Below are 25,997 nucleotides of genomic sequence, written 5' to 3' on the forward strand. Positions count from 1 at the left end.
CTGACTGGGAGGCTGCATGAGTACCCTGATGGCTGCTGCCTGTTGTCCCTGCTCCTGCTTTTCTGGATACGGGTGTGAGGCGGGGAGCATGGAGCAAGGGTTCGATGGTGCTGTTTGTCCACCTCCAGGACCCTCCGGTTTGCCTCGTGTGCAGCTGTTCCCAGCTCAGTTGGCAAGGATAGATGAATGTTGTGGTAATATCGCAAAGGAGAACCAGAGCCAGGACCAGAACCAGACCACAAGCAAGGGAAATATTTGGGAACGAGAGGATGTATATTTTTGTGTTTTTTTTTTTATTAAACAAAATTATGTTATCTTCAGTATTTCTTTAAGATTTACGTATTTTCATTTATTTGAAAGGTAGGGGCATGAAGAGGGCAGAGAGAGAGGGAGGGAGAGAGGGAGAGAGGGAGGGAGGCAGGGAGAGAGGGAGAGAGAGAGAGAGAATTCCCATTTACTGGTTCACTTGCCAAACGCCCACAACAGCTGAGACTGGGCCAGGCCAAAACTCAGGAGCCAGGAACTCAACCCAGGTCTCCCATGTAAGGGGCAAGACCCAACTGCTTGAGCCATCACTGCTGCCGCCTGGCGTGTGCATTAGTGGGAAGCTGGGATCAGGAACAGGTGGGGCTGGGATCTGCGCCTGGCACTGCAGCATGAGACGTGGGTCTCTCGAGTGGCATTGTAAATGCCTTGCCAAACACCTGCCCCGAGAACGTGTATTTTGCTGAGCTTTCCTGATGTTTTCTTCACTCGAAGAGTAGCAGCCTGTGTCTTTGGACCCCAGCCTCACAAGTTAGGTTGTGGATCCCAAATAAAGGAGAGGTCCAGGTTTCTTGATGGGAGAGCACTGATCCGGGTCTCCAGTGAGCGTCTTCTCCCTGGAGCGTGGTCCAGAGAGCCAGGGTACTGAGGGATTCACCAGGTTATGCTGCAGGATGCTTGAAGAGGGGTAGAGAGGGGCTGCATCTTGAGTGGTGGCGTTGATCAGCCCCTGGATCCCTCCAGATCTCGTCCCTCTGCTGCCTGGAGCCCCTCGCTGCAACGGTGCCCACTGGTCCTCGTCATGACTGTGCCTGTCTCCCTCGCTGCTACACCATGGCCCCTTTCCCTGAATGTGCCAAATGCATTCTCTGAGTTTTCCCTGGTGGTCCCTTTGCTCCGTCTTCCTCCTGAGCTTCCTCATAGTTTAAGTCTGCACCGCAAGAATTGCTTTCTGAAGTGCCTTCGCCCATAGGACCATCTTTGGCAGCCCCTCGGGGCGTCACACTCCACGCCGTCAGAAGCCACCTTGGCTGCCCTGAAGTTACAGGAAAGCAGGGGCCATTGCCTGGCTCTTCCCGGCCTTACCTGCAGTGCCCAGAACGGCATCCGAGCACAGGAACAGTTTAGTGGGCATTTGTTGACTGGTGGAAAGAATGCAGGGCCCTTCGTCTTGAACAGGGACGACGACAGTGTCTTAGGACAGTGCAGTCCGTGGCTGGCCGTGTGGCAGGCTGTGTGTTCCCGTGGAATGCGCACTCAGAGGGAAAGCTTTCACTTGCCCCAGGCTCAGAGGACGGGGCTGCACACTCACACTCACTCCACAGTGCCCAGCCAGCAGCTCCCTGGGGGAGCGATTTCCTTCCCAAGCAAAATGCTTCTCCTAGCAGCTTCTCAAGCTGCAGAAGGAGACTGTGGTGCAGTTCCAGGGCTTTGTTTTGAGAAGGAGAAGGGCTCCATCTTTGAGCACAAGATCACAGCTCTGCCTGTGCTTGATGTGCTTTTGATAGACTTTGTTTATGTGTAGGGGATTGAGGTTCCCAGTCATCATGACCATACTCAAGATGTGAACGGAAAGGGAGCGTGGAAAAGAGCGCAGAACTCTAGCTGGCTTCCCGGAAGAGGAGGACCCCCTTCTTTGCTGTTTATGCGGCCACACAGTTATACCTGGCTTTGTAGCTGGAATTATTTGGGAGTACCTCTACCATTGTTCAGTTTGCCCTTCCATCGCCCACCGTGATCGAACGCTGTGCCTGGGTGTTTGTCACTAATGACGGCCATGAAGTCTCAGATGACCTCACTGTGCATTGCATGGAGGCCATTTGATCTCTTCATGTTGGACTGGAAGTTTCCCAAAGCAAGTCTGTTTGTGCTGGCTTTCCAGGGACCAGACCCTAAACACAGACCCATGGAGTTCCACCTGTGTCACTGGAGGAGAGAAGGGACAGGCCGTGGCATCCCTGCTTGATCAGAGCCCTCCAGACCTGGAGACGCCGGCTGCCAAGAAGAGGTTAACAGGTTGTCTGCTTCCCTAGCAGTGCCGAAGTGTTCCCTTTGTACAGGCCTGCGGGCAGTGAAACCACAAGGAAGGCCCATTCGGGTTTCTGAGTCCACCCAAAACCATGAAATTTGGAGTTTGGGTTTGTGGTCGGAAAGTGGCTGGGTAAAAACAGCACCGACTGACTCAACAGATGTGCGTGTGCAGGCTCCCGGCGCTCAGGCGCGGGGCAAAGCCCTGCTTAGCTGTCAGGGCCTGCCCTCCTATGAGCAGGGTGGGGCTGCCAGAAGAATGCAAGCCCACGTTTGCATCCCCTACCCAGGACTGCTGTGCGCCCTGGCCTCAATCCTGAGAGCCCCCTGTCCAGGCTCACCCTGTGTCCTTTGGCGGCCGTGGCCAGAGGGAGGCAGCCTGTGTTGTACAGCTCTAGGCAGCGGCAGCTCTCAGTTCAGCCGCCGTGGTTCCTGGGGAGCTTTGCACGTCGTTAAAATCTGTGCAGAGGGCATTGCTTAGCCTTGAGTTACCTCCCTAGACACAGGGCTCCACTGAACTCCCTGGTCACGATTGGAGGTCCCCACCCATCTCTAAGGCTGCTCCCTCTTTGCTGGGTTCTGTTAGGCCTGGAGCTCTGAGAACACACACTGACCGCTGGGAGAAGGACTTGTCCCAGCAGCCTTGTGGGTTTGGCCAAGCTGCTCAGATACTATTACACCTGCCATTTGGACTTCCAAGATGTAAGAGGTGTACCTCAAAAAGTTCATGAAAAACTGGAATTAAAGCGTAAGTTAATTTTCATGTAAAAAATTTTTAATCTTTGTGTAGCTTTTAAAAAATTTTGTTGTTGTTGTTGATTTATTTCAAGAGATTGAGAGACAGAGAGTGCTCCCAGCTACTGGTTCACCTTCCTAATGCCTGTGACAGCCAGGGGCAGGAGCTGGGAACTCAATCCAAGTCTTGTGTGTGGGTGACAAGAACCCAACTCCTTGAGCCACCAAGGGTCCATACTAGCAGGAAATTGAGTCCGGCTGGAGTCAGCCAGGTATCCAACACTCTGATGTGGGATGCGGGTGTTCAACCAGCAGCTTAACTCTTAGGCCAAGTGCCCACCCAACATCGTTTTTTTATAATATGCATTTTTTCATGAAGATCATTTGTTTGCATGGACTTGAAAAAACTTTTGCAATAAAACTTTTATTTTCATTTTTTAAGATTTATTTACTTATTTGAAAGAGTTACAGAGAGGGAGAGAAAGAGAGAGACAGAGAGAGAGAAAATCTCACATCTGTTGCTTCATTCGCCAGATGTCTGCAGTAGCCAGGGCTGGGCCAGGCTGAAGCCAGGAGCTTCTGGGTTTCTCATGGGAGTGGAGCCCAAGTGCAGAAGTGGAGCAGCTGAGACACGAACTGGGTGCCCATATGGGATGCCAGCATTGCAGGTGGCAGCTTCACCTGCTATACCACAACACCGGCTCCTTATTTTAATTTTACATGAATCTTTTGAAGTCCCTTTGTACTTAGCAAGAGGAGGTGAGGAAAACAGCATAAATACAGTTAAGTAAACCATAGGAAAAAGGAACAAGGTGAGAGTAACTTCCAGATGATTGTTTGCTTTTTATTTCAAAAGTGCATTTGTAAGCCCAGTGAACTACTTTGTGGTGAAGCAGAAGTTTCTAGATGGTTAGCTTAGGAGAAATGTTATAAGAACAGATAACTGGACCTTGTGGAAGAATCCTAAGAAAAAGCCGAGATCATGACAAAATGCCTTCAGTCTCATGTACGTTGCCTAAAAATGGATATTTTCTAGGAAGCAAATTTTTTAAAAAATAGTTTTGATTTAAAAACCATACATGTTCATTTTGAAAAGGTATAAAAATTTTAATTGCCCATTTTCTTGCTCATGTGTATGTGCCTCTCTGTATATGCACAATAATACATGTGGCATACTGATAATCATATAACATTGTGTAGTTTCAAATATTTTTTTCTGTGATTACAAAAATATGTATATGAGTAGTATTTGTGTAGTAGTAGTAGAAAACTTGGGAAAGTGTAAAGATTTCATTTAAATAACCTGTAATCCCACTCTGGGGAGAGGGTGCATGGTGGCCCCGCCCCCGGCAGTCACATGTCTGTGGAGCTCCCTGTCTCTGACTCTGGCCCTGTGACTTGTTTCCGACAAACAGGATGTAGTGGAAGTGATGCCACGTGACTTCTGAGGCCAGGTCACAGAAAGCCTCGCGGTTTCAGCTTGGGTCTCTTGGAGCCATTGGCCTTGGCACCCAGCCGCCATGCTGGAGGAAGCCAAACCCCAGGGCGAGCCCGCATGAAAGTGAGCTCTCAGCCAACAGCCAGCATGGATGCCAGGGCTGCCAGTAGCCACCCCGGATGCCCAGCCCGGCCAAGCCTTTCCGGGACTCCGGCCCCGCCTTTCCGGGACTCCGGCCCCAGGCGCTGTCTGCATCTCCATGAGAGGCACATGAGAGGCACCCAGCTAAGCCTTGTTGACCCCAGAACCTCACGGAAAATGGTGCTTTATTGCTGGAAGCCAGGAACCTTTGGGGCAGTTGGTTACATAGCAGTAGGTAAACAGTAGGCGCAGGGTGGATGGAGGCAAAGGAACCCAGATTGGGAGCTTTGCTTTCCTGCTTTGACACTTACTTGGTCTGTGCCCTCAGGCAGGTTCTGAGCCTCTGTGAACCTCAGTTTTCAGCCTTTGTACAGTGCAAACTGGGGAGATTAAAAGTGTTAGAGTGTGGGCCGGCGCCGTGGCTCACTAGGCTAATCCTCCACCTGTGGTGCTGGCACCCCGGGTTCTAGTCCCGGTTGGGGCGCCGGATTCTGTCCCGGTTGCCCCTCTTCCAGGCCAGCTCTCTGCTGTGGCAGCGCACTGGCCGCAGCGGCCACTGCGGGGTGAACCAACGGCAAAGGAAGACCTTTCTCTCTGTGTGTGTGTGTCTCTCTCTCTCACTGTCCACTCTGCCTGTCAAAAAAATAAATTAATTAATTAACTTAAAAAAAGTGTTGGAGTGTGGGGCATCTGCCAGGTGGTGAGTCGGTGTGAGCGCCCTGGTGGCGGTAGGAAATGGTTGTGAAGAACGGGGCTTGAAGAGGGGACCCTGGCGCCGCGGTCCTAGGGCGGGTCCAGTCTGCCAGCTGTGGCTGCCCTCTCTCAGCCGGCCCCGCTGGTGCAGTGCTGGAGCATCCTCTCCCAGCACTCGCTGGGTGACTGGTGAGCAGGGCCACCACCTGGGGAGTCAGAAGAGGCTGGGACAGCAGCAGCAGTGACTGCGGGATGCGTGTGTGTTTTGAGGTGCCATTCATTTCTGAACATCCACACGTGACGTAGAGCTTGGCACACAGCAGGGCCTGTGACTTCTCGCTTGGGCGGACAAGGGTGAGATGCCTGCCTGACCGATGTCCTCACTGCTGCGGGAACCACGGGGGGAGGAGGGGGTGGCAGAGGCTGCCTCTGCCCAGAATCGCAGGGTGGCAGGACGGTGAGGGGTCTCAGAATCCCCGTGTGTGTCCTCGTGGTCCGAGACAGCGGGTGCTCTGAGGAGTGACTTGCCCACGGTTGGGCACAGCGACAAAGCCAGGCTCGTGAACCTGGCTGTAACCAATACCCATTTGTATTTTTCTAAATTCCTAAGTTCACGTGCATTAGATAAGATGGAGTCTGTTTTGTTATTTTTTCACATAAACACATGGGGGGAGAGAAGATGGTCTGTTGCTGCCTTCTAAAAGTGCTTTTAGTGACTGGCATTGTGGTACAGCAGGTTAAGCCACTATCTCCAATGCCAGCGTCTCCTATGAGCGCCAGTTCAAGTCCCAGCTGCTCCACTTCCCATCCAACTTCCTACCAATGTTCCTGGGAAGGCAGCAGAAGATGGTCTGAGCCCTCATGCCCCTGCCACCCATGTGGGAGACTCACATGGAGGTCCAGCCTCCTGGCTTCTTCCTGACCCATCCCTGGCCATTGCAGCCATGTGGGGAGTGAATCAGTAAACCAGCAGATGGAAGATCTCTTTCTCTCTGTTTCTCTCTCTCTGTCACTCTGCCTTTCAAGTAAAAATAAATCTTTTAAATAAATCTTTTAAAAATATAGAAGTGCCTCTGATATGCAGTCAGCTCCCACTTCTTTATCTACTGATGTAATGGTGGATGTTGACCCTCCAGCCTGTGTGGCCATTTTCCAGGAGGGGCATTGCCACCTCAAGTGCCCAGTGTCACAGCTCTGACAGCCCTCCTGGCCCAGCTCCCCTGCACCCCAGCGTCGGTCAGGGAAGAGTTTGCTCAGCACAGCTCGCCATCGGAGCTCACCCGGATAGCAGCACACCAGTCAAGAGACGCAGAAGGAAAGAAGGCTTCGGGAAGCCAGCCTTGGGCATCGGAGGCAAGAATCATCAATTTTGCTAAAACAGGCAGCTAGAAATCCGGTGAGGAAGATGGTGCTGTCAGAGTCTCATTGTGTATCCCTGCAATATGTTGTCATCACAGACAGAAAAGGGTGCTTTCACAGTGCTCCAAGTTAGCATCGCCAGGAATGGGACAGCCCACCGCGATGTGCTCCCTGATGGGGTGCAGGGAGACCCCAGTGTCGCTTGTGTGGCATTCTCCAGCAGGTCCCTCGCCCACATTTCATCATATGGAAATGTTAGGCAAACCCAGACCAAGCGATTTGCTGAGTAGCTGGCCTGTACTCCTCAGCTTGCCCTGGAAGATGAAGGAAGACCGAGGAAGTATTTCAGATTGAAGAGGTGGGACAACTGAGGCAGTCCTGGGTGAGAGACTGTGTATATACTTTCATTTATTAGAGACAGACAGATCTGTTATCTGCTGGTTCACACCGCAGATGCCCAGAATGTCTGGGGCTCCACCAGCCTGAAACCTGGAGCTGGGAACTCCGTAAGGTACCCTGTGTGGATGACAGGGACCCAGCTGCTTGACCCATCGCTGCCGCCTCGTAGGGTCTGCATTGGCAGGAAGCTGGAGTCAGGAGCTGAGCCTGGTGCTTAACCCAGGTATTTCGATACCTGGATTGGATGTGTGTGTCTTCACTGCCATTTTAACTAAACACCCACTGCCAGAAATTATGTCTTTGTTTTTGGAGAACCGACAGATTTTGAATGGGATTGGGGATTAGGTGGTATTAATGTATTAATGTTAATTCCCTGGATTTTTTTAATTTTTTTTATTTAGTAAATATAAATTTCCAAAGTACAGTTTATGGATTACAATGGCTTCCCCCCCATAATTTCCCTCCCACCCACAACCCTCCCATCTCCCGCTCCCTCTCCCATTCCATTCACATCAAGTTTCATTTTCAATTATCTTTATATACAGAAGATCAATTTAGTATATATTAAGTAAAGATTTCATCAGTTTGCACCCACACAGAAACACTAAAATACTGTTTCAGTACTAGTTAGAGCATTACTTCACATTGGACAACACACTAAGGACAGATCCCACATGAGAAGTAAGTACACAGTGACTCCTGTTGTTGACTTAACAATTTGACACTCTTGTTTATGGTGTCAGTAATCTCCCTAGGCTCTAGTCATGAGTTGCCAAGGCTATAGAAGCCTTTTGAGTTCGTTGACTTTGATCTTATTCCGACAGGGTCATAGTCAAAGTGGAAGTTCTCTCCTCCCTTCAGAGAATTTCCTGGATTTTATGTTGTGCTTATGAAAGAGTGTCCTTGTTTCTTAGTGAGTGTATACTAAAATATTTAGAAGTTAAAACCTTTTTTCCTCCTTACTTTCAGTTGCATTTATTGCATTTTATGACTAATTAAAATTAAAAGTAACTTAAATTGTATTTGGTTAAAATGAGAAATAAAATTAATGAAATGACAATTTAATTAAAATAAGGGAGTGAATTAATTTGTACTTAAGTGCAATCTACTGGACAGAATCTTTTCAACTGTGGGCTGTGCTGTGGGAGATGTTATAAAGGGAATTTCTTAGTTCTCCCTGTGGCTCCCTGCTCCTTAGGAGGCAGGTTTGTGTTTTGAATGAAAATTGGGGTCTATACTCCCAACCCAAGGGCCTGGGGTCATTCTTTTCTTCTTCTTCTTCTTCTTCTTCTTCTTCTTCTTCTTCTTCTTCTTCTTCTTCTTCTTCTTCTTCTTCTTCTTCTTCTTCTCCTTCTTCTCCTTCTTCTCCTTCTTCTCCTTCTTCTCCTTCTTCTCCTTCTCCTTCTCCTTCTCCTTCTCCTTCTCCTTCTCCTTCTCCTTCTCCTTCTCCTTCTCCTCCTTCTCCTTCTCCTTCTCCTTCTTCTTCTTCTTCTTCTTTTTTTTTTTTTAAAAAGATTTGTTTAAGCCGGCGCTGCGGCTCACTAGGCTAATCCTCCACCTTGCAGCACCCGCACACCGGGTTCTAGTCCTGGTCGGGGCGCCACATTCTGTCCCGGTTGCCCCTCTTCCAGCCCAGCTCTCTGCTGTGGCCAGGGAGTGCAGTGGAGGCTGGCCCAAGTGCTTGGGCCCTGCACCCCATGGGAGACCAGGATAAGTACCTGGCTCCTGCCATTAGATCAGTGCGGTGCACCGGCTGTGGCGGCCATTGGAGGGTGAACCAATGGCAAAGGAAGACCTTTCTCTCTGTCTCTCTCTCACTGTCCACTCTGCCTGTCAAAAAAAAAAAAAAAAAAAAAAAAGATTTGTTTATTTACTTTGTAAGAGTTATAAAGGAAGAGAGAGATCGTCCATCTGCTGGTTCACTCCCGAGATGGCCACAATGGCCAGTGCTGGGCCAAGCAAAGTCAGGAGCCAGGAGCTTCTTCCAGGTTTCCCATGTGGGTGGCTGGGGTGGTTGGTTCATCTTTCACTGCTCTTCTCAGGCCATTACGGGAGCTGGATTGGAGGTGAAGCAGCCAGGACACCAACCAATGCCCATGTAGGATGCCGACATTGCAGGCAGTGGCTTTACCCACTACACCACAATGCTGGCCCCAGGGGACCTTCTTCACCTTTTTTGAAAACATTTATTTACTTATTTGAAAGGCAGAGTTACAGAGAGAGACAGAGGGAGAGACAAATCTTCCATCTGCTGGTTCGCTTCCCAAATGGCCACAACATACGGAGCTGTGCTGATCTGAAGCCAGGAGCTGAGCTTCTTCCAGGTTCCCACATGGGTGCAGGGGCCCAAGGACTTGGGCCATCTTTTACTGCTTTCTCAGGTGCATTAGCAGAGAGCTGGATTGGAAGCAGAGCAGCAGGGACTCCAACCAGTGCCCCTATGGGATAAGCCGCATTGCAGGCGGCAGCTTTACCCACTATGCCACAGCGCCAGCCCCAGGGGTCATTCTTAACAGACTGGTGATAGAGAGGCTCCTGTTGACCTCAGCAATCGGAAGGAAGCACTGAGACCTCAGCTAGAGGAGGAAACTGAAGGGGGGTAGCTCTCTTGGCTGCAGCTCCTGTGCTGCGCTCAGCTGGAGGGGTCTTAGGAGACGCAGAGGCCTGGAGTGTGAGGATGGTGGTGGCTCGCAAGGACTCCCCGTTGGAGAAGGGTGAGTGCTACGTGACAGGCAGCTCCACCAGGGAAGGGTGGCAGGTTCACTGTTGACGCTGGCAGGAACTGCTGCCCAGATTCAGACACCTTCACGTCAGAGACCTGAACGAGGCAGCCAAGGAGCTGGAACGCTGGGAGCAGAACCACCTGTGCTTGCTTAGGCGTTGCAGTCAGCGCGCCCCAGGCTGTGTGCAGGAACTGCTCGGTCAGTGTTGGGGGAGCAAGGTAGTGGTCACACGGGAGGTCTTCCTTCTGTCACCGTCTGGGCGATGCCAGCCATCTGGCGAGGTGTGCCTGCTCACAGAAATCCCATCGGCATTGCAGAAGGAGCTCTGGGATTGTGATTCTGCTCTGAGGGTTTGCCCAGCTTGCTGGGGTCTGGCTGTCTCTGGCTCGGTCCCCTTTACTGATGACCCTGCTTGGGCTCCAAGAGGCACAGTGAGACAGAAGTGCAGGGACAGTGGCAGGCAGGTGACAAAGGACAGGAGTCCTTTAGGAGGCAGGCTCTGGACGGGTGGTCTCATTGGCAGACCAACATGGACAAGGTCGGGGCTGAGCAGACGTCTGGAGGGTGAGCAAACAGCAGCTCCATGCCAGCAGGGGGCCCCGAGCAAGGAAGAGGGAGCAGGATGAGCATCGGATGGCACAGACTTGTCATTACTGACCAGGGGACCTTAGCAAGACTGTCTCTTTGAGCCTCTGTTTCTTTACCTGTAGAGTGGGTAGAATGGATTCTTGCCTTACAGATAATTGCTGTTCCATACCCGTTCTCTTGTTTTCATTTACAACTGAATCCCATTTATTTGGGGGTAGCGTTGTGCCAATAAAAGAATGCATTTCACAGCCTTGCTGGTAGCTAGCTGTGAACATTGGGTCAAATTTTGCCTGTTGAGCTATGAGAAGGAAGAAATGTTAGAGATTTTCAGGAAGGATGCCTAACGGGTCTGCTTCACTGCAGGAGCAAGGTCTGAAATGTCCTTTCTCTTTCCTCTTTTCTGTTATCTGGAATGTTGGCTGGAGCCCCACTAGCCATGTTGCACCATGAGGTTGTCGTGAGGATGGAAACCAGATCTAGGATAGGATAGCAGAGTGGGAAGGCAAAGGGGCCTGAACCCTTTCTAACTTCCTGGAGCATCCACACCACCCCTGGATGGCCCAGTTACCGTCTAGTGTGTGTTCAGACCAGCGTTCCTCTAGCAGTCCTGTTATATGTAGTTGAACCCAATCAACAGGATGTACCTGGCCTCTAGGGTCCTTGTACAGGATCAAATGAACTAAAGCATGGGGAAAGAGCTTTATGAGCTGGGAGTGCACTTTGAACATGGTGACCCACTGTAAAAATATAAAGGCTTAGTCCTGCTGTTGTCACTGTCATATGAGCAAACCGGAGGGGCAGGACTGTCATGGACAGGAGCGCCGTCAGGGCACAGCGTGGGCATGAGGAGCGGCAGGCAGCAGCGTGAGATTTATATTGGCTTTTCCAACCTGACAGTGAATCCATATGTAGCTCAGACGCGAGGGGTTAGAGTGTGCACAGAGAGGGGCTCGTGGGGCTGGAGTGGAGCACCCCGGCGATTCAGTTCCATCAGAGGGAGACTTTGGAAAGCTGAGGTGGGACAGTGCGGGCAGACTGGTGGCAGCCATGCAATTATTTTTGGAAAATACCTGCAAATTCTGCCCAAAGAGGATTGCTTTCCACGGCTCATGGCCCCAGGGGTCTGTGGGAAAAGGCTGGGAGAGCCAAGCCCAGGCATAGTCTGACTGCTGTGAACGAAGGAGAGGTGTGGTCCTGCCCAAGTAGCAGGGAGAACTTAGGATTTATGTATTGGGAGACAAACAAAATAAAATCTCTGGCCAATCCCAGAGAGATTTAAGCCACAGATGGGCCAACGGGGACCGTGGGTCTCTCACCTATAGAAATGGGAGGTTCTCTGGATTGAGTTCCCGCTGCCTACCAGACTCGACAGGTAAGTCCATGCACAGTGGCAAGAGGAGCGGGTGGGTGTTCTGTGCGCTGCCTCCCCTGCGTGTTGTGGGTGTCTCTGAAGCCTTTGCGAAGCTCAAAATTAATTCTGCCCGGTACTAAGGCACATGACTTACAGCGCTCGGGAGGCGCGAAGGGTGAGCAAGACGACTCAGGTGACGCAGTTGCTGCAGCAAAACCTCACCTTTCCATAATCATTTGTTTTGTCCCAAAAAACACAGTGCTGAGCGCTGCAGACAGCACTATGGCTGAGTCATGGCTGGCTCTCAGCCTTCCGTGCTCACCGTGACGGAGTGAACAGGGTGGAAGACAGAATTGCTGTACAGCTAATGTGTAGAACTGAGTGCGCTCATGAATTTTGACCTCCTGGCCCCAAAACCTGTCCCCAGAGCTGCTAGCAGGCTGCATAAATCACTCCTATGAACTCCATTTCCTTCCGCTTCCTCTCCACTCCCCTCCTCCCTCAAGGCGGCCAGCTGCGAATGTGAAAAACACAGGTTAGCAGGGGTGAGAGTCAGGGACTTCCGGGCAGGGCAGAGCATGCAGAGCGAGTGTGGGCCACATCCTGGCACCCAGGAGCCCATCAGAGTCCGGTGCGATGTCCCCTGCTGGGCACGTGACCTTGGTTCCATGCCCAGCACCTTCATTTCCTGTGCCGTCGAGTGCAAATAGTAATTAAGTTTATTTTGTGCAAACTGTCTATGCACAGTTTGTTCATGATACCCATGATCTGTGAACTGTCTGAAGACTCCCTGCATGCATAGATGTCAATTATGTTTGCACTGAAATACACTTATCTTTTAGCTCATTTTCCATGAACTTTTTGGAGTCCCTTGTTTGTGTCGGCTATTACCATTAAAAACTTCCTTTCTCTCCTTACTTTTGTGGCACTAAACCCTCTTTCCAAAAGTTTCCCCTTGGTCTCTGCTCAATGCGAGGGACTCCCAGCGTCTTCCTGCCCCTCGGAGCTGGGGTCTCGAGGCGGGTGGCTGAGGGCTGGGGTGAGGGGCACTGTCGCAGAGCCGCAGTCACTGCACAGAGGTAAGCAGGAGCCGGCTGCTATTTTCACCCTTGTTGGGGACACTTTTCTTGTCTTGAAAGATGACGGGATTTAAAAAGGGCCTTCAGAGATGGCTGGAGGCTTTGCTCAGGCACTTGCAGGTGGTGGGCCAAACCATCAGGCCGGCCCATCTGCGAGTACGTCCTTGCCGAGCCTGCTCTGTGGGCCCGGGGTTCCTTGGGTGGGAGCGGGAGGTAGAAACGCCTGTCTCGCAGAGCCTGGGCCTGGCCCCCAGCCAGCTGCTCCGTGCTCCCGCAGAGGAAGCGTGGGCTGGCCAGGCTGGAGGAGCCCCAGGAATCTCTGCCCGAGGCTTGGCACTGGTTGCCCTGTTCTTTGTAGCAGCTCTTCCCTTATTCAGCCAGCTGGGCCTTCCACCGCGAAGGGCAGGGACAAGGGTGCCGTGCGGCCCGAGCCAGGCCTGGCTGGGAAGCTACCCAAGCTTCCTTGTGGATGTGAGCGCCACCATGGCCAGTTCCAGCCACAGGTCTGCTCCGGGACTTAGCCCAGATCTGTGGCAGGGCCCCTGTCTCATGGTACAGCCGGCCAATGAGAGAGGCCAGTCTGGTGTGGCTGGGGGAGGAGTGAGAGGGAGGTGGGCGGGGTCACAGGGCGACCATGCAGCCCCTGCGAGGTCGTGAGTCTCTCGCAGTTGGCGGGAGTCTGCACGCCTTTCAACTGTCCTGAGGTCCCTGCAGCCACAGGTGCCTCTAAACAGCCATGGCCAAGTGCTGGGGAGGGCGAGGTGGGGGCAGCTCGCCGTGGTCTTTCAGAGTGGACAGCGAGAAAGCCAGGCGCCTGCTTCTAGGCCCCCAGCCTATCAACGCCCAGGCGCAGAGATGAGCGTTGTCCTCCCTTCCAAACGCCCCTAGTCCTGGCTGCCTCCGAGCTCGGGGTAGTTCTCGGGTGGAAGCCCCCTGATCTGCTGTAAACCTTTGTCTGTGGGAGGCTCTGAAGCGCCTGCCCGGCCGAGTTGCCGCTCCGGTGTTGTTTCCTGGCTGGCGGGCCCCATGCTCGCCTACATGTGCCCGCATCCTGTGCCAGTTGGTCTTGTTGCGTGCTCGCTTGTGTGTGGTCAGAGGTCAGTTCCAGGAGAAGAGAAGAGAGGGGAGAGGAAAGGAACTGTCAGTTTTTTTCTTCTGGCATTTTATTCTGCCGCTGTTTGTTGCCGGGTGTTGCTGGTTACTCACCCGGTTGTAACCCCATCTCCGGTCAGATGACATGCCTTGTGGCTGGCTTGACTGGAAGCAGATGAGGAGCTGTCCCGAGCCTGTTTCTGTGGCAGGGTGTGGATGTGGGACTCTCCCAGCTGGTGCCCAGGCCGAATGTGCGGCTGTGTGTGCGGTCGTGTGCTGCGAGCCTCAGACCCCTGCAGCAGGTGTCGGCGACTCCTGAGGAACGCTGCCGCCCAGGGCCGTGGTGCAGGTGATGGCACCGAGGTCTTGCAGGTCCTGAAAGATGCACCTTTAACAGCACGTGGCAGCCTTGTCCTTCATTTGCCAACTGTCTACAGCTAAGTGGCTCTATGTCTTTAACCTGAAACTGGAGCAGGAGAAGGTAGGGTGAGCAGATAGCAGATATAAACCCTGGCACCACTTTTTTTTTTTAAGATTTATTTATTGATTTGAAAGGCAGAGTGACAGAAAAGGACAAGAAGAGAGAAAAAGATCTTCCATCTGCTGGCTCACTCTCCAAATGCCCACAACAGCCAGGAGCCCTGAACCCCATCCACGTGCATGGTGGGGCCCAAGCACTTGAACCCTCTTCTGCTTGCCAGGTGCATTAGCAGGGAGCTTAGCCAGCAGCTACAACAGCAACCTGGCACCACTTTCTTTTGTTTGTTTTTTATTTTATTTTATTTTATTTTTTACTCCCTGCAGATGCAGTTCGAGTAGAACTATGTCAGACCAGAGAAGGGCCACCTGATCCTCTGCATCTTTGTCACTGGGGCTTGATGTTCTCCAGCGGTTCTTGTCTTGTGATCAAACATGCCTCATTCTGTGACTGGGGGCTTTGGCCTGGAGCTCTGTGCCATGGAGGCAGCAGTTCTTCCCTTCCCCAAAGCAGGCCAGGTGAGCCTGCCCAGCTGTCATCCTCCTTGGATCCCAGTGTGCTGGGCCGCAGCCGCTGGCCCAGGCTGTGGAAGTGTTGGGAGCTCTTCCAGGTTCTGCCATCCCCCAGCAGGCCAGGTCGGCGCCACTGGGTGGCTGAGCTCACCCAGGGAGAATGCTCAGCGCAAGGGTGTTCCTCAGACGCCGGGTGCCCATCCCAGCCTCCCTGCCCGGTGAGCGAGCCACCATCTTCAGCTCTCGTTTCTGTGGTTGTTGGAAAGAACACACAGGAGGCCGCGTAGGCGCGAGGGGCTGGGTGGGAGGCTCCTCTCTGGTCGCAGCAGTAATTACTTCCCGAGGAATGAGCAGGTAGAGCTGGAAGGGGGCCGGGCCGGGGAGTGGGGTGACCCCAGTGCTTTCCCGCTGGGAGCTGTGGGTCTCCCACCAGGCACTGAGCCTGCGCCCTCACAGGGGACTCTGGGTCCTGAGTGGGATGTCTGGGACCTGCCTCCGGCTGTAACACAGCTCGAGGAATATTCTCGGCAGAATGTGGAGATTTGCTTGTTGTCTTGGCGCCCCTGCCTGATGCTAAAGTGAGATTCTGGAGAGCAGTGCTCCGTTCCCTTGCTGGCGTATGGGCCGTGGGGTCCTCCCACTTCCTTTCTTGGACCCTCCTTGGGCAGGTACTCCCTGGGCTAGTCACCGTGGGCGCCGGTTAGTCTGTGCCCTGCCTCGCTACGCAGTACTCTGCTGTCTGGGAGCCGGTGGCCCCTGCTGGGAGTGGGGTGGTGGGAGCAGGGCTAATAAACTCAGAGCCTCAGCTGGGGAGTCAGAGCCTGGGCTTGGCTGTGTGACCTGTGACAAGGCGCTCAGCTGCCCCATCTGCAAAATGGGGGGATGACCGTGGTTATTATCCGGCTGTCTGTTCAGGTCAGTGGCTCTCAGGTTTTCTGTCCTCCCTGATCTGCCGTGTTCCCACAGGGTCTGGACGTGGTGGCCGTCCTTGGGGGTTGCGCAGCCATCTCCTCCTCCTTTCCCTCCGACCGTCTTCCCTGTGCTTTGTAGAGCTCCCCGGGTCCTGGCTGTAGGGCAGCCCTCCCGTCCATCTGCCCTGCTTCTCAGGGGCCCTGCTGTGGCTCCCGCCATCCTCCAGCCAGCATCCTCTTTGGCCCCGCACTGTGCTGTCAGTCCCATAGCTCAGTCTCAGTTCATCCTCAGCACACAGCCTGGCTTGACATGTAATCCCACGCCCTGCCCCACTGCCCGGCCAGGGCCGGAAGCCGGGGAGCAGGGTCCCTTTAAGCCTCTTTTCCCAGTGAATTCCAGCATTCCCAGCAAGCATCTTCCTCTTCTCAGGGAGGGACATATACAGTGCGGTGTCTCATTTCGTAATCCCATGGGAGGATAACCTGGACAGATGGATGGCCCTGGGGCGGAGCAGGCTGTGCGTGGCTATCGGCCTCCTTGCATGGAAGAGAGTGCGGTCTGCCGCAGCCTGAAACAGGGTGCTGGGGTCAGTCACCTCCCATCACCCAGAGGGGTCACGTGGTGCTGCAGCCGCCATCTCTTCCCTTCCGAATCCCGTCCTAAGAAGTGCTCGCAGCTTGAAGGCCTGCCTGCCCACAAGGTGCTGAACGGTGTCTCAGAGCTGCGTCCCCTTCCTGGGCTCACCCCCAGCCAGTTCCTAAATGGCAGGGAGTATTCAAGGGGTTATTAAGAGGAGACCCAGGCTCCACCCACATGAGAGAGCTGGGTCTGTTCAAGAAGCACCCTGCGCCCCTGAGTTCCGCCTTCCCAGAACGTTCTGTGCTTGAGTGCCCTTCCTGCAAGAGTGCCGGGGTGTGTGTGGGGTGTGGGTGTGGGGGGAGCTGGAAGTGCTGCGTGGGGAGTCCCGGCTTCTAACCAGGGCCTGTCCAGTGTGTGTGTGTGTGTGTGTGTGTGTGTAGAGCTGGGAGCACTGTGTGTGCTGTGTGGGTGTGGGGGGAGCTGGAAGTGCTGCGCGGGGAGCCCCGGCTTCTAACCAGGGCCTGTCCAGTGTGTGTGTGTGTGTGTGTGTGTGTGTGTGTGTATGTAGAGCTGGGAGCACTGTGTGTGCTGTGTGGGTGTGGGGGGAGCTGGAAGTGCTGTGTGGGGAGCCCCGGCTTCTAACCAGGGCCTGTCCAGTGTGTGTGTGTGTGTGTGTAGAGCTGGGAACACTGTGTAGGGAGCCCCGCCTTCTAACCAGGGCTTGTCCAGGTGGGTCAGGGACAGAGAGAGACTGTGGGGCTGCCGCTTTCAGAATGAGGAAGGTGTTGGTGGCCTCAGGAACCCGAGAGCACATGTAGCTCATGGCCAGCTTGGATGGAGGAGGACTGGTGGCTGAGCAGAGGGCTCTGGCCTCCACCAGGAGTTTGTTCATTTCAGTGAAGTTACCGTAATTCCTTCAGTTTCCCTGCCTGAGCATCTGCTGCCAGCTTGCGTGTTCCACAGTTCTGTTTGTCTGTCATGGTCTGTGCCTTTTGCATGCCCCCGGGCCTCTGATCAGAAGAGGCATCAGGGTGCACCAGAACTGGCGTCAATGTCAAGGTTCAAATACCACTCCACAACTTGTTCTGTGATCTTGGGCTATTCCATTGAAACTTTCTAAGCATGTTTCTTTCTTCCCTTCCTCCCTCCCTTCCTATTTTTAAAGATTTATTTATTTTTTGAGAGGCAGAGGCAGAGAGAGTACAAGCGAGGTCTTCCATCCACTGGTTCACTCCCCAGATGGCCACAACAGCCAGAGCTGGGCTGATCTGAAGTCAGGAGCTTCTTCCAGGTCTCCCATGTGGGTGCAGGGGCCAAGCACTTGGGCCGCCCTCTATTGCTTTCCCAGGCCTTAACACAGAGCTGGATCGGAAATGGAGCAGCCAGGACTGGAACCAACTACCACGTGGGATGCCAGCACTGCAGGCGGCAACCTTACCCGCTATGCCACGGTGCTGGTCCCAACTTCTGTTTCTTCATCTAAAAGTGGGAACAAGTGGTCTGGCACTGTGGCATAGTGGGTAAAGCCACCACCTGTGGCCCCAGCATCCCATTGGGTGCTGGTTCAAGTCCCTGCTTCTCCACTTCTGATCCAAGTCCCTGCTAGTGCACCCGGGAAAGCAGTGTTAGATGGTCCAAGTGCTTGTTTCCTTGCACCCATGTGGGAGACCCGGATGGAACTTCTGGCTCCTGACTTCTGTCTGGCTCAGTCCCAGCCATTATAGTCATTTGGGGAGTGAACCAGAGGTTGGAAGATCAATCTTTCCCTGTCTTTTCCTCTTCCTCTGTGTGTGTGTGTGTGTATAACTCTGTCTTTCAAATAAATCTTTTTTAAAAATTAAAAAAAAATACAACTGGGAACAACCCTAGGTAGCACCTTGGAAAGTTATAAGAAATCAGCAGTTTCCCAGGCATCGTGATTGCTCTCTGCACCTGTGGTCTCTGTGTGCCTGGGTCCAGTCAACCTCAGATCAGGAATGTTCTGAAAATGAGGTGCACCTGCACCAAACATGCACCCTTCTTCCCATCACCACTCCTTAAACCAGCCAATCCACCAACTCTCCGCTTGCACTTATATGGTTTTAGCTGTTATGACTGATGTAGAGATGACTTAACGTGTGCAGGAGGGTGTCTGTCGGTTACACGCGATACTTCAGCTTCCTACTCCAGGGACTTGAGCATCCACGGGCTTTGGTATCCACACAGGCTCCTGGAGCCAGTCCCCCTTACGGAGAGATGACTGAGCTCATGAACGGGGGAGCTTCAGTTTGGCCTTTGTGAATGTTACAGGAAGGACTAGCCAGGGTCACCAGGATGGGCTCTCCCCTCTTTCACAGCTTGGCCAACACCACGGATTGCCATCACGCATCTGTGAGGCTGCCCCGTGTCCTGGGCAAGTGCCTTTATCTCCTGCCCTGCTTATTCGGAGAGCCTGGGAGGATGTGGTTACTCTGCCAGGGGTGGTAGTAGGACTATCCTGTCCCTGTCCCACCAGGGTTCTGCCTGATGCCCAGGAGGGCTAGCTTGGGGTGCAGGAGATGGACTAAAGGAAGCAAGAGAAGTGGCTGGAGGGGGTGTGTGTGGTGTGCGTCCTGAGCGCCAGGCAGCAGCTGTCCCCTTGATGACTCATCATGACTTCTTGGTAATTGCAACTTTCTTATTTATTTGAAAGGAAGAGCAAGAGTGAGAGGAGAGATATCTCCCATCCATTGGTTCATTCCCTAAATGCTTACAACATCTGGGGCCTTGCCAAGCCCAAGCCTGAGGCTGGAAAACAATCCAGGTCTCCCCTGTGGGTAGCGGAACCTGCGTCCTGGAGCCGATCACCTGCTTCTCCCCAGGATGTGCATTGGCAGGAGGCTGGAATTGGGATCGGAGCCGGGACTCGAGCCCAGGCATTCTGAAACGGGACGTGGGTGTCCCAAGCGGCGACTTAATCATCGCATCAAATGCTGCAACCTTCATTCCTGGACCCTCTTTCTGGCTCAGTGTCCGTTCCTTCCCCCAGAGCCTCAGGACTGCGTCCGAGCAGCAGGTGCCTGGACACTGTCCCTGGTCTCTGCCTCTCTGTCAAGGGCAGGTTTCCAGGAGACCAGCAGTGTCACCAGCCTGACTTTCTGACACCCCTGCTCCCAGGATGATCACCTCTCCTGGTTTCTGGATAATTGGTGTTGTGAACGGGGTTTTTCCATGCAGCCAGGGAAGTGGTCCTGCTGCTGTGTGCCTGGCGGGAGCGGCGAGGATCGGCATAAAGCCAGGCAGAGCCGCATTTGCTGGGCAGACCCTCCTTCCGAAGCCTCTCCCCACCCCCGGGGGTCCAGGGAAGCCGGCCCTGGTGCCTCCGGCTTTCCTCTGGCCTGAGCAGCCAACTTCTCATCTGCTCTACCTCAGCTTGTGTTTTTCCCAGAAAAGCCCTGTAGAATGTCAGCCGACCTCTTGTTTCTGCACCACAGAGGAAAACAGAACACGGAACAGATTCTTCTTGAATTGTAAACTGTGATTTCTTCATAAACTGATTTAGAAAGTGGCTTTCAGATTCTGCAAACGTTCCTGAGTGTTTGCCAAGTGCCAAACCCTGTGCCGCGAGGTGGGGGAGCCAGGATAGGGAGGACTTGCCCCCTGACCTCAGTGGAATTCATGGGCATCCTGTCCCCAGCACAGGGCAGGTGGGAGATCATGGTCCAGGGCTCAGCGGAAGCCCCAGTGTGCTGGAGTGGGTGTTGATTCCGCTTCACCCCTCTATACCTGCCCACAGGCCTCCTCCTCCATGAAGCCTTCCTTGACTGCTCCAAGCCTCAGCGAGTTTCCTATTCACCAAGCTTGCCCTGGCCTGGAACATCCGTCTCCCACATTGCTGCATCCTCAGTCTTATATCATCCCTGTTTTATTGTAACAAGTGTCCCATCTGAGGGTCAGAGAAGTGAAGTATCTTTCTTGGGGTCCCAGGCCAAAACTGCAGCAGAAGTAGAACTTGAACCCTTGTGCTGTAATTGCCGGGCGGGGTAACCTCCTCATCACCTGGGACTGCTCTGCTCCCTTCTACATCTGCCTCAGCACCCCGGCTTTGAGGTGCACGTGCCCCCCTCCACTGCGTGCTCCAGCACGAGCCCCTCCCCTGTTGTCAATCACCTGCAGTCTCTCCCTGTGGGCAGGGGCCCCACCAACCAGCCTGGTGTCTGGCACCCGTGGGAGCACAGTCAGGCTTGGCCAGGTGAGGGGTGGCAGAGTGGCCTGAGCCTGCGCCTCCCTCCTCCTCCTCTCTCCCAGAGTCACCTGGAGGCAACGAAGGAAAAAGCTATTGTGTGCCAGGGCATCGTGAGACTACAAACATGGCCGGATCTGAGGCCTTTCAGCTGTGTCTCCCTGGGTGAGCATCTCACGCTGGCAGGGCCTGGGTGTGCAGGACGTGCTGACGAGGGCCTGAGGCACTGGCATTGTGGACCTCGCTCTCTGGTGGGTCGCTCAGCACCTGGGCTGCAGGGCGGAACAACGCCTTGTTTCATGTAGGGCGTCCACGTCACCTGTCGTCCTGGGCAGAGCCTTCCTGCAGGGAAGTGGGCCACTGATGCTCACACCGAGACCACAGGCCCAGCATGGAGCATGTGGTCGCCTCGTTTGTTTTGTTTCGCTTTTGTCTTTTTTTTTTTTTTTAAAGATTGATTTATTTGAGAGGTAGAATTACAGAGGGAGAGACAGAAAGGTCTTCCATAGGCTGGTTTACTCCCCAGATGGCCGCAACAGCCAGAGCGGGGCTGAACCGAAGCCAGGAGCCTGGAGTCTTCTACAGGTCTCCCACACAGTGCAGGGACCCAAGCACTGGGGCCATCTTCTACTGCTTTCCCAGGCCATAGCAGAGAGCTGGATCGGAAGAGGAGCAGCTGGGACTAGAGCTAGTGCCCGTATGGGATGCCGGCACCCATAGGTGGAAGCTTAGCCTACCATGCCACAGAGCCAGCCCCAGTCACCTAGTTTTAAATGGAATGATGTGCATGGTTAGAGGGAAGGATTGGGCAATTGTTGGTGAAGACTTCCAGTGCAGAGGAGTTGCAGGTCAAGGAAGGACCCTTGTTTCCGACAATAACTCTGCCTCATTTGGTGATGGCAGTTACAGCCCAGGGCCCTTTCGGTCAAGGCTCCCAGGATGTGTGTGTGTGTGTGTGTGTGTGTGTGTGTGTGTGTCTGTGTGCCTGTGTTTCTTAGCATTGTCGTTTTCTTTCTTCTAGAGATTCTGCGGATCATTCAGCTGGACCTCGACCTGAAGTATAAGACCAACATCCGGGAGTTGTTCGAGGAGTTTGACAATTTCCTGCCAGGTGCTGTCATTGGTATAGCCAGAGAGATGCAGCCGGTGTACAGGTGCGTGGTGGCTGTTGACATCCACTGTGTCTGGATTTCTCGTGCCGTGTTTCTGTCCCTAACACTTGGTAGCATGCTGTGGTAACTGCATACGGTTCATAGTATCGGCAGCGGGGTTCTCCGGCCACAGATGCTGCCTTATTATTTTGGCAGGGAGATTGTGACATTTTGCTTCTGGAAATCCTAGTAGTTGTGATTGTCGGTTCTGTGAAGATCAGAATTTTTAAATCTTGGGCTTTGTCTTATGGACAGGGTGTCAGGATGTCCCTTCTGGGCTCTGTGTCGCTGTGACCCCACTTCTCTTCCACCGGCGTGGGGTGGTGGCTGGTGTCGTAAGGAGGGAGAGGCAGCATGGCTGTGGCACCAGGACGGCGTGGGTCACCTAGTCCCGGTGCACGCTGCAGGGTTTCACAGTCAAGTGCATCTTGTGTAGAAACGTTAGCACCCGACAGCCAGGACGTTCAGGGCAGCATCCTTTGTGGGAGCTGGAATGTGTGGGCCAGCAGAATGGAGAAATAAGATGTATTCACCCCGCCGAGTGCCGGGCAGCCACACAACGGAGCGCGTGGCGGCTGTGTGCATGTTGGCGAAACTGAGCTGTCACCTCCAGGGAAGCACGCATTGTCAGACGACCAAGGAGAGGATGGTCCCCGCAGCCAGGGTGGCGGGGTTGGGACCGGGGTCGGGCATGTGGAAGGTGAGCCGCAGTGCCTTGTTTTCCCGCCTGGTGCCTGTGGACCTGTTTGTGTGTAGTCTTTTGTGTGTAATCCAGGTCTTACCATTTTTTTTCCTTTTCTAAAAAAAGAAAAGGAACAGCAGAAATCAGTTTTTGTTAAGAACTAGGCCCGTGCCCTGAGCGGATGCTGAGAGTTGCCTGTTGCTTTCTCGTCCTCCAGTGACCAGAGTGGCAACTCAGCCAGAGCTGGAGCTGCTCAGGTTTGCTTGGAAAGAGCTGGGATTTCACTCTGCCCTGGGTTTTCATTCTTTGTTCTCAGTGCAAGCCCCACTGCCGTCCCCCGGGACACTGTTGGAGTGGGGCCCAGTCACTGGAGAGCTGTGGGGCTCTGGCTCCACAGGGTGCGCTTCCCCAGCTCACATAACAGGAAATTCCTGCAAGGCCTCTGAGAGAGCTGATAGCTGCTGGGGCCTTACGTAATCCTCTCACCGGCTGGCTGGCCCGGAGTCACAGCCTCGGCTTCTGCCCTGCAGCAGGGTGGAAGGGGGAGGGCGTGGACAAACACCTGCCGCCTTACCTGTGCCAGCCTCATTCCCTCACTTCTGTGCAAGGTGTACCTTATGCTTGGGGTCTTGGACGGCAAACGGAGGTGGTAGAAGGAACATTAAACAAAGAGTCCAGGTCCTAGGTGCTCGTCCCAGCACTGCCACCACACCTGGGACCTTGCTTCCTCCATCGAGAGGGGGAACAGGCGAGGCCCTCGCTCCCCGAGCTGTGGTGCTGGTGGTCACAGCTCTCCTGTCCCCTGTTGTCTGCCCGTTGTGGGGAGCTGCAGCTCTGCTGGGAGTGCTCTGGGAGGCCTGGGGTCCCTGGGATGTTGAGACTGGCCTAATTAGGAAATGCAGTTAGAGTAGTGATGCCTTCGAGCCCTGGCCTGGAATCTTCTCACGAATCATGCGTGGAAATCTGGAAACCTCATCACACTTAATTTAAATGATGTTGGCCAGAATTTATATTTTCTGTAGGCGTAGGATTTCATAAACAGTGTAACTTAAATCAGTTTAATTGTCTGGGCTTCCCAAAAGAAATCTCAGAAGGGTTTTAGATTAGAAATGAAATTGAGTTTTCCTCACTTTCAGAATCTTTAATTAGTGTTATGCGCAGAGAGAACGGCCGCTGGAGCCTGGAGCATGCCGTTGGCAGGGCTGGGTCCCCCCAAACCAGCGGAAGCCCCACCTGAAATGCCCAGGGCCCTGTGCTCCGCACCTGCGTGTGGCTGCCCTGTGGACACTGGGGTTTGTGCAGCCGTGTGCTGGCCGCTGGCTGATGAGTGTAGTGTGCGTTTTACCTTCTTCCACTAGAGAGCTGTAGGCTTTCTGCAGCTGTGGGGGTGGGGGACTGGGTGGGGGATGAGGGTTGGCCAGAGTGGGGTGCAAGGGCAGATGGAGTTGGGCCTTTTCGTTGAGCAGGGCCCTCAGCCCTGTTCTGCCTAGACTTGGCCATCACGGTCTGTGGGGTCTCTGTAGCTGGGCCACCTGCCCTGATGGCTGCCTGGTCGCCACCCCCGAGATCCCTCTCGGAACTGGCTCCCTGAGTGGGGAGGTGTGAAGTGGGCACTTGAAGGTGGAGTCTAGAAGAAGCTGTAAGAAGAAAGGAAAACTTGAAAATACAGTAAAACAGCACAGAAGCTAGCGCTGACTGGTGAAGTGAGCCTGCCTGGATATGGAAATTTACTAAGCAGGAGTCGATGTGGATCCCTGCATTGTGTCACGTTGTAGTCACTGGCCCCACAGTGACCGCCTTCAGAAGCGGGCACGGTCAGTCTCAGTACCTTTGTGACTGGTTCCCTCTATTGTGCGCCTTTATTGTTACAACCTTGGAGGAGGGTGAGGAAGAAATATTTCCTACTGTCTACTTGATAAACAGTTTCTCCAATTTTTCCTTCCAAACGTATGCTGAACCAACTGTTCTCTAGGCATTGGTGCTGGAATTGTGGCATGTTAGAGCAGGGGTGGGGACTTTCTGTCGGATCCCTGTTAAAATTCTGTTGAGTGAATCATCCTGTGACCTTGTTCATCTGAAAGTTGTGCGTGTGGTCATTTTCGGTGGAATGTTGCCCTTCCTTCCTTTTTTCTGCCTCTTCCTAGGGGACCAGACCCCTGGGCAGGTCCTCGGTGGTGATGTATTCACTTGGAAAAAAGAGTTGAGGAACTTTTCTATGAACAGACAACTGTATTTTTGCAAATATAGAATTTGCGTCTGTTTTGAAACAGCCCGGGTACAAGAACTGGCTGCCACAATGGACTGGGAGACAGAAGATAGAGGCTCACAAATCCAGGATTACGCAGAGTGTAATTTCCTAAGGATTATGGACAGAAGCATGTCTTGGGTGATGGCAAGAAGTATAGATCCCTGAACCCCAGCGCAGTTGGAAGGGTTATTTATGGTGAACTAGACCATGGCAAGCCTGTGGCCAACCCAGACTTTTTCAAGAAATACCACTCACATTGCAGGAATCAGTGACTGGCATGAGATACTTGGTAGACTGTTCAATGGTTCTGTTTATCCCAGGGGTTTGGGGGTGGATGCCGGGGCCTCCTAGTGGGCACGATGGTGAAGGCTGGATGCCTGCAGCCTCCTCACGTACTAATAGCAAAGTGGAGGAAACCGTTGGACGCTCTTTACGTGTGGGCTATGGAAATTGTGGCAGCGAGTCAGCAGCTGGAGCAGCCTGCTGCAGAAGCAGCAGCGTGGGTTGTACTCAGAGGCGAACTCCTCACCAGGCACTCGGCAGGTCACTGGACTCGACCCTCTGGCTTGTCTCCCGGAAGGGGGGACCATAGAGTGACGCACAGAATGACTGGGGAACCCAAATGAAATGACACACGGGGAAGCTTCTGGGTGAAGGTGCTCAGGGAAGAGGGTTTCCTCACGTCTTCCCTTCCTCCTCACAAGGCCCCTTTTGTTTTCTTTACCTGGCTTTTTGTCTCCCAGGTTCCTCCTGCTCTGCCCCACCCCCGACGGCATAGGGTTGTCAGTTAACACATAGGACAGCTAAAGTAAACTTCTCATAAGTAATAAGTACTATTTTGTATAATACATATGGCCCCAATATGGCATGGGACATACTTATGCTAAACAATTATTGGCTGTTTGTTTGAAACTTAAATTTAACAGGGTACCCTGTTTGCTTGGCAGCTCTGCCTCTGCCCGTGATCTGGCTTCCCTACGGACCCGTGGGTGAGCAGATCAAAGGGGACACAGGGCCTAGAGAGTGAGGGCTGGGAGCAGAGTCTTCAGGAAGCACAGCCCGAGCTGCACCTGTCTACGGGGACAGGGGCCTAGTCACTGGAGAGGCCACCAGGGCCCTGGCTGGGCTTCACACGCAGGGCTCCTGCTGACCCTGGAACGAGTGAGTGAGTGAGAGAGAGAGTGTGTGTGTTTGTGTTGGGCAGCCGGGGCCGCAGCCTGTGGTCATGGTCACTTTGTCCTGGAGCTGGCCTCCCGAGGAGCCTCTGAATGCATGCTTTGTTGCGGGGGGCATGGGCTTCCGCCTTCATTCTCCCGGGCTGCACAGGCCCTGTGTGCTGGAGTG

At 53.5% G+C, this 25,997-nt stretch overlaps 1 protein-coding gene across 1 annotated transcript in view; it reads left to right on the forward strand.

The window, feature by feature from the left end:
- Window positions 1–25,997, forward strand: part of XXYLT1 (xyloside xylosyltransferase 1) — a 143,563-nt gene that overhangs the window by 57,555 nt on the left and 60,011 nt on the right. The window contains exon 3 of the mRNA XM_008266698.4: window positions 21,594–21,726. Coding sequence (XP_008264920.2) covers window positions 21,594–21,726 — 133 coding nt within the window. The remainder of the gene's footprint in view (window positions 1–21,593; window positions 21,727–25,997) is intronic.

Source organism: Oryctolagus cuniculus, chromosome 4 (assembly GCF_964237555.1).
Source record: "Oryctolagus cuniculus chromosome 4, mOryCun1.1, whole genome shotgun sequence".
NCBI lineage: Eukaryota > Metazoa > Chordata > Mammalia > Lagomorpha > Leporidae > Oryctolagus > Oryctolagus cuniculus.